The sequence below is a fragment of the Narcine bancroftii genome, chromosome 10, assembly GCF_036971445.1.
Source record: "Narcine bancroftii isolate sNarBan1 chromosome 10, sNarBan1.hap1, whole genome shotgun sequence".
NCBI classification, from domain to species: Eukaryota; Metazoa; Chordata; class Chondrichthyes; order Torpediniformes; family Narcinidae; genus Narcine; species Narcine bancroftii.
In genome coordinates this window covers 75,196,376-75,208,472 of record NC_091478.1, presented here as the reverse complement: position 1 = coordinate 75,208,472, position 12,097 = coordinate 75,196,376, and the positions used below count along the sequence as shown (strand labels likewise).

Below are 12,097 nucleotides of genomic sequence, written 5' to 3'. Positions count from 1 at the left end.
TCCCATTTAAGGTCATGGTGTAATTTTGTTATGCATTTGGCTTTGGGTCATGTCAGTTGGTGAAAATTGATGAGATTCATAATTGCTTGTGAATTTCAGCTTGCATTATGAACTAATATTGGCTTCTGTTGATTGTCTTGCATGAGTATTAAAGTACGGTGGTCAAACATGAGCCTTTTGCAATTTTTTTGTAAAGGAACCATTTTCAATCTGTGAAGTAATAAAACGGATTTTTCATTGCTTACATTTAACTAGTGGAAACAAAGATTCGTTGAATTTAGTTGCAGCATCTTAACCCCTAACTTCGAAATCCTTGCTCGAAAACAACTTATCACAATCCACACATTCTAGATCCTTACTTGTTTGCTCAAAATTAACCTTCCTTCAATTTAGAATCTCAGCCTGAGGCCTGAACCTACCCTTCTCCTTAATTAATTTGAAACTAATGGCATTATGATCACTGGACTCAAAAAGTTCCTCTACACATACTTCTATCACCTGTCCTGTCTCATTCCCTAATAGGAGATCCAGCATTGCACTCTCTTGTTGGCCCCTCTACATATTGATTTAGAAAACTTTTCTGAACCCATTTGACAAACTCCAAGCCACACTTTTACCAAATGGGTGTCCCAGTCAGAATGTAGAAAGTTAAACTCTCCTCATATCATTGAGTTTCCTCCTGCTGACTGCTATCTCTTTACAGATTTGCTCCTCCAATGCTTGCTGACTACTGGGTGATCTGTAATACAACCCCATGAGCGTGGTCATACCTTTGCCATTCCTCAGCTACACCCATATAGGCACAGTAGACGAGCCCTCTGGTCTGTTTTTTTTCTTTATTTTAACTTTTTTTTAATTGATGAATTTGTGTTCCTACCACCACAATGGCTTTGATAGATTTTGTAATTATCAATTAAAATTGTTTCAGAATTGTGCTGTAATGTTGTCCTTATTGAATAAAAAATATAATCTTAGTGAAAATTAGGAATACATGTTTCTCTCCTCATCCATGAATTGAATCCACTTACCTGCTTCAATGACATCTTGAAAATAGTTAACAGCAACGTGTTACTGTTATTTTATATAAATTTATGGCATATGTTTCAAGACCAATGAACTGCTCTGCACTTTTTGAAATAATATTCATTTGTAATTTGCAAAGGCATGCTAGAATAAATTTTAAATTCTCAAAATTTACAACTGGATAAGCTGTTGATTTTTTTTCTTTGTTCTATTGCAGAATGTCCTGAAGAGGTTTACGATCCTCGATCATTGTATGAAAGGCTTCAAGAACAGAAAGAGAAGAAACAGTCTGAATTTGAAGAGCAGTTAAAATTTAGTAAGATTTCTCATATGCATTGTTTCCCAGGCATTTATAGTTAAAATCTCCTAATTCTGTAGCATATTGCTCAATGTAATTATATTTCTCTGGCAATTAATTTATTGATGTGTATTGACTACAGGACATGTGGCTGTTTATTGAAAGAAAATAACGTTTGGTGCAGTTCAATAATGTGTATTATTTTGTGGTAGTAAATGGAGATCTACAAAGCTGGCTGCAGGATATGTCTGGAGTGTAATCTTCATCTCCATTTATATGTGAGGTCTAACTATCATGTTAAATTTCACAAAAACAATAGACTTTGAAGAAGAATGATTTAACCAATCAGTTCTTTACTCAGTATAATTTCAGATTTCTGTACCAAACACCACCTTATCTCTTTCACAACTCTCCTGTTTATTTCAATGCAACATAGTAGATGTGATGGACTTTTATTTCCAAATTAATTTATTTTTAGCTCTCTTAATTTTTGTAAACATTTTTAGTACTGGCATCTGAATACTTCTAGGTTTCGAAGACTATTTGTTTTTATAGCTGGCTAAGCTGGTCTCTTTCTTTCTTTCTCTCTCTCTTTCTCTCAAAATCTTTCCCCCTCCCCACTCCTCAACTGACCAATATTGATGGGAATTTTATACTCAAGGGCCAGCCACTCTTGCTTCACCACACTGGATAAATGGAATCTGCTTTTCTCTGGAAATTTCTGCTGTGTAAATTGAGGAGGTCAGTAGTAAATTCACACAGGGCCTGGTGCTGGCTACAAACTGTAAGTTGTTGAAGCATAGAATTATAGCAGAGAAAGCAGCCATTTAGCTAATTAGTCTCAACCAATTTCAAATTAACCCTGTTACCTTTTGCAATCTTTTTTCTTCCTCCATTATTTTAATGGATATTTCATATATTTTAATGAAGAGTATACAAAAGATTTGCTGTTTTAATGAGGCTAAAATTTCAGAATCAAATTAGCAGTAAAATGGGCAACTTAGAGCAATCCATGTTTTCCATGCACCTCTTAATATTGAGTTTATCCAGAGAAGGAGAATGCATTTGAGAGGACTGTTTCCCTGGATGATACTGGTGGAGACACCATGACCTGAATGATGTCCATACATCAGAACAATTCAATGAATCTGTTCCATGATTCAAATTTTCTATCAGGTATTCCAAAAAATAGGATCCATGAAGCCATCCTAGTTAAAGAATAATAAAGATTTTTTTTTTCCCCATGAGTATATTACTCTAGCAACCTAATGTCACATTTTTGGGGAAAAAAAATAGAATTTTATTAGAGTAAAAAAAATTATAAATGCATCCTTTGTCGATATCATTCCCACTTGACAACTGCTTGCTTCTTTTGTGAGAATGCAGTTTTGCTTGTACAATCTTGTTTTAAGTTTAAATCTTCTTTGGCTTGGCTTCACGGACGAAGATTTACGGAGGGGGTAAATGTCCACGTCAGCTGCAGGCTCGTTTGTGGCTGACAAGTCCGATGCAGGACAGGCAGAAACAGTTGCAGCGGTTGCAAGGGAAAATTTGTTGGTTGGGGTTGGGTGTTGGGTTTTTCCTCCTTTGCCTTTTGTCAAGGTCTAATAAGATGGCACCCTTAGGACTTTGGTGCTGGATTAAAAGATATTCTGGGCTAATTTATTCACTTTTCATAACACGTTGCTTAGTCATGTAATGAATTTTCCGATGAATTCAGTGCAATTAAATGGAACACAGGAAACAGAACCTGGTCAGTTTCAGCTTAGCCATAGTTCAAGCTGCAAACCTACCCAGGTTCCTGACCCCTGGTGTACCAGGTTCCAGCTGCCCATACAACTCAAGGTGCTAATAAAGCTCTGCTGATCTCACAGGTATGCAGATTGATGTAGACCATCTCTATGAATAGTGAGGATCTGGTATTCTAATAAGTGAGCCAGATATTAATCCAGTGGGACAGCTAAACGATCAGTTACCAGATCACTGAAGGTTTTCACTGGGAGCCTGTCTGGTTTATTATGATGTGGCATTTTGGAAGCCATTTCCTTTGCGGAATGCTTCTGTATATGTACACCAGATTGAAAAAGTAGTTCTCAAAATGTTATATCACCACATGAAAAATTGCCTGTCACTTTGGATAAAAAAATAAATCCTTTTTCCTGTAGAACTTAGCAAAATGTCTACTGTTGTGAAGTCGACCATCACCAGAAACCTTGTATTGTCAGGCTTGAACATTTTTCTTGACTGCTCTGTGAACATTGGAAGTGATTTTAAACAAAAAAAACCATTGAATACGGGTGTTGATGCAGAACGTGTGAAGAGGTTGCTAGTTTATCTAGCAGCATCCATGTTTTATGCATAAGCAATCTATATTTATCTGCATGTATGATCTATAAATTACTTTTTGTTGGTCTGTGCATTTATTGCTTCAGCGTGTATCGAAAAGATAAGAATATTTGTTTTGTGCGCACCAGAGTGAAAAACAATATTCCCTTTTTGCTCTGGATCTATTTCTATTAATCAATTCTGCCAATTACATGGGAGTTTGGTTATTTAACTTCCTTTTAATGAACATTTGAAAAATATTTGGTTTTATCATTTAAATTCAGAAAATATGGTACGAGGCCTCAACGAGGATGAAACAAACTACCTTGATGAAGTGTCCAGGCAGCGGCTGCTCCTAGAGAAGCAAAGGAGAGACGAAGATGATAAAGAGCTGAAAGAATATCGAATATCCTTTTGTTCAGGAACAATTGAATCTTGATTGCATGGACTTGGAAAATTAGTTTCATTTCATCATAAAACTGAAAGCTTTCTCCATTATACATTCAGCTTAATTATATATGGTTTTGCCTCCTATATTCCCTGCAATTATTTGACTCAAATGAAAATTCCTCCCTTTCATTTTTAATGAACAAAGAGATTTGCCAAATGTCCAACATCCAGGTTGTCAACTGGCTGTTGCTAGATACACTGGTAAAATGATGTCAAATTATTTTGATTGTTTACTTTGAATTCTGCTGCATTATCTCATCAGCAAGCATTTGTGAAACTGGAGAATGCAGAAGCCTAAGCATTTACTGGATAATTTCTCTGATGTATTTTATGGATGAAATTTAATTTTTTTTTTCTTCCATTCTCATCCTGATGTATTTGCTTTGTCACTCCAGTTGACATTCTACTGTTAACATTTGATCCTCTTGTGTTGATCATGTTCCTGTATACCTTACTGATCATGCATTTATTCTTTTTCCTGACAACGGATGCATTTCCTTACATCAGTTGTCCTCTCGGGTACCAGTTAATGGATCGCTCTTTCTGATTCTTCCTAGTTCGCACATTCCTTCCACAGATGCTGCCTCACTCACTGAGTTCTGGGAGCATCTTGTGTGTTGCTCCGGTTTTCCAGCATCTGCGTATGTCCTGTTTAACCTTGGTTATCATTTTGCACCCCGCTCTCACACCAACATGTCTGTCCACGGCCTCAAACACTGCCAAGACGAGGCAACCTGCATATTGGAGGAACATACAGGAGGGAGATTGAAACCTTGGCTGAATGGTGCACCAACAGTAACAACACACTCAATGTCACCCAAACCAAGGAGCTGATTGATGACTTCAGGAAGGGAAAACAAGATATGTATGTTCCAGTGATCATTGGGGGAATCAGAGGTGGAGAGGGTGAGCAAATCAAGTTCTTGGGAGTCACTATCTTGGAAGATCTTTCCTGAAGCCAACACACTAATCAAAGTTTGTTTTGGCATTGTTCCGCATGAAATGATTTGCTTTCTTAGAGGTGTTTTTTTTTAATAGCTAGTTTATTTTACTTTTTTTTTTCTCTCTCTGATGTTTCTTGGTTACACAGTGCTCCTTGATAAAACTCCATGAATAGACTGTGGCCCAGGTTGCTGAAGATCGTAGATCCGGGAGGGATCACGTCACAGCTGTTCATGAAAACTAGAGGATGATTGTTTTTTTTTCCCCAGAGGGAGTAAGCTATTACACAAGGAAGATATCCTTCCACCTCCTCACCCCCCCACCTCCTCACCCCCCCACCTCCTCACCCCCCCACCTCCTCACCCCCCCCACCTCCTCACCCCCCCCACCTCCTCACCCCCCCCACCTCCTCACCCCCCCACCTCCTCACCCCCCCACCTCCTCACCCCCCCACCTCCTCACCCCCCCCACCTCCTCACCCCCCCACCTCCTCACCCCCCCACCTCCTCACCCCCCCACCTCCTCACCCCCCCACCTCCTCACCCCCCCACCTCCTCACCCCCCCACCTCCTCACCCCCCCACCTCCTCACCCCCCCACCTCCTCACCCCCCCACCTCCTCACCCCCCCACCTCCTCACCCCCCCACCTCCTCACCCCCCACCTCCTCACCCCCCCACCTCCTCACCCCCCCACCTCCTCACCACCTCCTCACCCCCTCACCACCTCCTCACCCCCCCACCTCCTCACCCCCCCCACCCCCATCCCTTTCACCACCACCACCAGGGTTGAAGTTCTTAGGAAGAGACAATTTAAGGAATCTTTACCACTTCATTGCATAACAAATCAAACAAGCACAGCTAATTAGTGTGGAAATATTTGCTTTCAGACAGCTGGTTGCTTGTTGGATTAAATAGGCTTACAAAAATGAAGAATAAAATCTTGAATTATTTTCTTTTTAATAAATTTTTCTTGGAAATATGCCATAATTATATTTACATTAAAGTGTACATCTATTAAAATGACCTTAATATTTGGGTGTACCGTTTAATTACATTGTTTGAGGCAAAGGATAGAGCTTGTTTACTAAAAGCCTGATACCCTTAGAAAAATTATGCTTCTCAAAATACAAGTTCCAAGATAGGTTTGTGAAACTAGTTTTAACTATTACATTATTTTCAAAAATGTGAATTAAAGATAGATCTCTGTAACTTGTGTTTTATTTGTGGCATTTCTCCTCTCTAACTACATTTTTAGTGTTGATTCACCTTGGAGAATGATGTTCAGAATGTTACATTGTTTGATTGCTTGAATCATGATTGAGATAATATGGCATTGACAATAGGTGCATTTGTGCATTGAGGCATCGGAAGGAGGAACCAAGCCAATGTATAAAGTAATATGTTGAGTTAGGGATGGGGGGGGTGGTGGAAAGAGACGGAGAAGGCTTGTGTAGGGCTTGAAATATTGACCAGTTGGTCCACATGATCTGCTTTAAAGGTCTACATTTTAACACATTTTTTGGTCTCGCTTATTTCAAGGGTGTGTGATGGATTTCATTATTTTAACAAAAGGAGGATAATGACATGATCTGAATACTAAAATTATTAAGTTGTTTGTTCTATATGTTCTTGCTGAATTGGAGAAAAGGTAGGGGAGGAGTACCATTGTGCTGTTGTTAGGATGGTTGCGGGTGAGGTAGCAAATTAGTTTTGTCCCATGGTCTTTCAATGGGGAAGTTTGCAGAAGACCAATGAACACATCCAACAATCCGCTCTGTGCATTGAACCAGATATCAAAGAGTCTTATTCAATTATAAAATAGAAAATACAGTAAATGTCCAGCAAGTCAGGTGACATGAGGGGAAAGAAAAGGTGCTGAACAATTAACTTTGATCCTCACTTCACAAGTGCCTCCTCGTCTGCTGAGGACCGAGCATTTGTTGAATTGTTTTTATTTTAGATTTCCAACATCTTTGACATTTTGCAGCCTAAGTACCATGCCAGAGACCAAGGAAGAATATTGCATCAACTTGGCAAAGGTGGGTTTGAAATATAGAATTGATTGCCAGTTTGTGAGCTTAATGATCAATTCTGCATTGTCTGATGGCCAAAGTTTTACCTTTCATATCAGCCCAGGAATACATGCCTATCATCAAAATGCTGGAGCAAAACCTCAACTTGTGCTGCCTTAGCCTGGGTAAGGGTGCAAAAGGGTATCACAATATGATTTATTCCCCAGGGACTTTCTGAAACCATGACCTCTTGATATGCTATTTTTCTCCGATTCTTCTTAAAGTTTTGCACTCTTGTCAGTTGTTGTTTGAGGTGTGCTTAATACCTAAAGGAAACACCCACGTCAGTGAGCCACTTGTTTATGCCCTGATGTTTCTTACCCAATTAACTCCACAATAATGTTCTTTTGAAGTAGATTTTATTTATTGTTGGAAAAGACTGGAAAGTCTCAACAGGTCAGGTGGATTTGTGGAGAATGATTGGTTCTGATAGCAAATTATCAATCTGAATTGTTAACATACACAGGTGTTGCCTTATCTGCTGAGTGCTGGGTGCAGCATTGTAAGGCCTAACCCTTGGCCTTTTGTAAATCAAGTTAAATATTGTTTGTGCAAATTAATGTCAAACTAGCTATATTCCACTATTTGGTTTTCTGTTCAATTTCCCTTTTTTCTTAATCCAGGAACACTACAAAACAAACCTTTATCTTTTTTTACTTGTGTTCATAGGTTATTCAACATATTTGGTAGAGTACTTATATTTTGATATTTGTCATGCCTGACACATATGTATGTTAGTTATATCCTTTCCTATTTTTGTTTAACTTTGGGATCAGTTGCTGCACTAGCTAAATATTTTCTGTTTCCTTTCCTGTATGTAACTAAAGATCCACAAATGTGTTTAACTCTTAATTGGCTCCTCAGCTTGCGGGGAAGTTATAGATGGACAGTAAATGCAAACATCGATAGTAATGTTTATATCCTGTGATTTTTTGTTGTTGTTGTTTTTCATTTCTTAACAGGAAACTTCTTAATCATGAGGCTCAAATTTCCAGAAATGTGATCTGCAATTTTCCACCTTGATCCTTAACTCTGTATTAACAGTGCCCGCACAAAACTTGCAGCAAATGCTGAATCTAAAAAAGACACAGAAAAGAAAATGGCTGCTAAGCCAGCAGAAAACAAGAATAAGTTCTCTCAAGCAAAGCTGTTAGCTGGAGCTGTCAAACGCAAAAGGTCAGTATCCAATTAGGAAGCAATATTGGTGAGACATAATAAATACTGTATTACAATCAATTAAAGGCTGTTATCCTCTAATCATAACAGTGGCCCAAACTTGATTGTTGATATGCTTTATTTATTTCAGTCCATTCTTTCTGCTTTTACTGCTCTGCAATTCTTTTCAGTATATTAATATTAATATATTCAATATTGAATATTAATATTGAATAATCAGATGAATATTGTTTATTGGGAATCTTGATGATGCAGGTGCAAAATCATGAGTCATTGGGTGAGGATTGTACTTGGATTATCTTTTGCTTCCACTTTACATTGGGTGCACTGAGGTAAAATTGTAATCCTTTTTATTCTGGCCTTGGTTAATGCATCTAATATGGACAGCCTGCATTGGAATATAATGCTTCCTCGTCTGATTCCCTTTGATTGAATAAACTGTTAATTCGGAGGGAGGTTGCAGCTAGACCAATGGTTTTGGTTAATGATTGAAATAAACTGATGGAAGAATTTTATGTAACACGAATAGAAAATCTTATATTCGGTATCCAAGCTAAGCAATGTCGTACAAAATCTCTTTTGTGTATTTCATGTACAGTTCAAACTGCTAAAGTGGTGTTTCCTTCAAAACGGTGACATGGTTGGTGTAGTGGTTAAGTGTATCAGCTTTATAGTGCCAGCGATTGGAACTTGGGTTCGAATCCCATACTGTCTGTAAGGAGTTTGTGCGTTCTCCCCGTGTCTATGTGGGTTTTCCTTTGGGAGCTCCGGTTTCCTCCTACCTTTTAGAAGGGCCCTGAGGAGCATGATAGAACAGAATGACCTGGAAATACAGATACATAATTCCTTGAAAGTGGCATCAGAGGAGTCACGTGATGGAGTAGTGGCCGGTCGGGGAACTCCAGCCCTCTCCAGAAAAGTAAAAAAAAGACAGTGAAAAAACAAAGGCACAAACACAAAAACCAAAATAAAGTGAAAGTAAAGGTGTGGAGAAAATGGCAGCAAAAAAAGAAAAGCCAAAAGCAACGGGAAGAAGAGAAGAAGAAAGGACGTCGGAAGAAGGTAAAGGCCTTACCTGTCCGAGGAGGCCCGCCGCGGAGAGAGAAGCTCGCTCCCTAAGGTCAGTTGAAGCCCCGAACTTGGGACTACAAAAATGGCTCACGGAGCCAAACAAAACCGCGCATGCGTGATGCACAAGACAAAAATATCACTGACGGGAGGGGGGACCAGCTGAGGAGTCGATCTCCACAGCTGAAATTGACAACCATAACAAAGCAGCAAGAGGAAAACACAGGAAATAACGAGAACAAGAAAGAAGAGAGTAAAAAGAAATCAAAGAAACAACAGATGACCAACCCAGAGGAAGAAGACCAGCATCAAGACACTTCTAGTAAAAATAAGGCCAAAAATACCCAACAAAATAAAACAAACAAACCAACAAGAAAACCAGAAGAGACAGAGGTAAAGGACACAGATCCTGGAGTGGACTCAGAAGAAGAAGAAGAGGAAGAACACAGAGAAATGGAAGATGAAGGGAAGGGCAAGTACATGGATATATTTTTTTTAAAGAATATATGGAAACAGTAAAAGAATGGCAATCACAAGAATTCAGTGAAATAAAAAGAAGAGTAAAAAGTACAGAAGAAAAAATGAATAGATTAGAGATGATCATGTCAGATATAGGAAAAAGAGTGAACAAGGTGGAAGAATGAGAAACAGCTGTAGAAATGGAAGTAGAAGACTTAAAAATGAAATTAGAAGAATCTGATAAAAAAATTAAAGAGACACAAGAGCTGTTAGCTCAGAAGATAGATATAATGGAAAATTATAATAGGAGAAACAATATAAAGATAGTGGGCCTTAAGGAAGATGAAGAAGGGAAGAATATGAGAGAATTTATAAAAGCATGGATCCCCAGGGTCCTAGGAAGACCAGAATTACAGGAAGAAATGGAAATAGAAAGGGCACACAGAACATTAGCCCCCAAACCACAACCACAACAAAAACCAAGATCCATTTTAGTAAAATTCTTAAGATATACAACAAGAGAAAATATATTGGAGAAAGCAATGAGGAAAATAAGAGAAGACAAAAAACCACTGGAATACAAAGGTCAAAAATTTTTTTTCTCTCCAGATAAAAGTTTTGAACTCCTGAAGAAGAGGAAGGAATTTAATACAGCAAAAACGATCCTATGGAAAAAAGGATATAAATTTATGCTAAAATATCCAGTGGTACTTAAAATAGTTATTCCAGGGCAGCAAAACAGACTATTCTTGTGTATGTAGGCATATAAATAAATATATATATATATATATATATATATGTGTGTGTGTGTATGTATATATTAAAAAAAAATAGAATATAGGTAAGAACTAAGAAGGGAAAGAAAGGGAAGAAAGGAAGTATGGGGGGAATTAAGAGAATGACCTTTGTTATATATGAAGATTAAAATCTTTTCTGGGGGGGGCTGGGTGGGGAAGAGCTACGGTCACTGCGAAATCAGTTGACGCTTGCGAGTGAATTCGCAAATCCAAATGGAGAGGGGAGATGTGGTTGCCCGACAAGGGATAAAGGGCAACTCAGGAAGGGGAGGGGATAGTGGGGTTAAAGGTATTTTAGATAGGAGAATAAGGGTAATGTTTTATGTTTTAGAAATGTTGTCTTATAAAGTGTTCAAAAAAAGAAAGCAGAAATGGATAAGAAGGAAAGGTGATGAGGAGGAAACGGAAAGGAAAGATAAACAAAGTATAAAATGGCTATGTTGAACTATATGACTTTAAATATTAATGGAATGCATAACCAAATTAAAAGGAAGAAACTGCTAAATTTACTGAAAAAAGAAAAAATTGATATAGCATTCGTACAAGAAACACACTTAACTGAAGTGGAACACAAGAACTTAAAGAGAGATTGGATAGGACATGTAACAGCAGCGTCATATATTTCAAAAGCTAGAGGAGTAGCTATATTAATCAGTAAAAATGTACCAATCAAAATAGAAGAGGAAATAATAGATCCAGCAAGGAGATATGTAATGATAAAACGTCAGATGTATTCGGAGTTTTGGAATTTACTCAATGTATATTCACCTAACGAAGAAGATCAAAAAATTATGCAAGATATTTTTTTGAAGATAGCAGACATGCAAGGGAACATACTAATAGGAGGGGATTTCAACCTTAATTTGGATTCAAACATGGATAAAACTGGGAAAAAAATTAACAGAAAGAACAAAGTAACCAAATTTATAATTAAATCGATGCAAGAAACGCAACTTTTGGATTTATGGAGGAAACAACATCCAAAGGAAAAGGAATATTCATATTATTCGGGTAGACATAAAACATACTCAAGAATAGACCTATTCCTGTTATCAGCTCGCATGCAAGACAGAGTTAGGAAAACAGAATATAAAGCTAGACTATTATCGGACCACTCACCCCTGTTATTGACAATAGAGTTAGAGGACATCCCACCAAGAATGTATAGATGGAGATTAAACTCCATGCTACTTAAGAGGCAGGATTTTAGAGAATTAATTGAACGACAAATTAAAATGTACTTTGAAATAAATACGGAATCAGTGAAAGATAAGTTTATACTATGGAATGCAATGAAAGCGTTTATCAGAGGGCAAATAATATGTTACGTAACTAAGATGAAGAAGGACTCCAATCAGGAAACAGAACAGTTGGAAAGGGAAATAGCAAATATAGAAAAAGAATTAGCAATGAAGGAAGACACAACTAAAAGAAGAGAATTGGCAGATAAAAAAATAAAATATGAAACACTACAAACATATAAGGTG

At 37.8% G+C, this 12,097-nt stretch overlaps 2 protein-coding genes across 5 annotated transcripts in view; one reads left to right on the top strand and one right to left on the bottom strand.

The window, feature by feature from the left end:
• Positions 1 to 12,097, bottom strand: part of cpne2 (copine II) — a 313,555-nt gene that overhangs the window by 32,978 nt on the left and 268,480 nt on the right. Inside the window, exon 16 of one of the 4 annotated variants that reach the window (XM_069901376.1) lies at positions 4,133 to 4,830. The exons of the other annotated variants lie outside the window; for them this stretch is intronic. Coding sequence (XP_069757477.1) covers positions 4,780 to 4,830 — 51 coding nt within the window. The 3' untranslated portion in view covers positions 4,133 to 4,779. Of the gene's footprint in view, positions 1 to 4,132; positions 4,831 to 12,097 lie in introns of those variants that run through there. 4 annotated transcript variants of the gene reach the window in all.
• psme3ip1 (proteasome activator subunit 3 interacting protein 1) overlaps positions 1 to 12,097 on the top strand; it is a 79,274-nt gene that overhangs the window by 41,473 nt on the left and 25,704 nt on the right. The window contains exons 3-5 of the mRNA XM_069901380.1: positions 1,241 to 1,339; positions 3,931 to 4,053; positions 8,154 to 8,286. Coding sequence (XP_069757481.1) covers positions 1,241 to 1,339; positions 3,931 to 4,053; positions 8,154 to 8,286 — 355 coding nt within the window. The remainder of the gene's footprint in view (positions 1 to 1,240; positions 1,340 to 3,930; positions 4,054 to 8,153; positions 8,287 to 12,097) is intronic.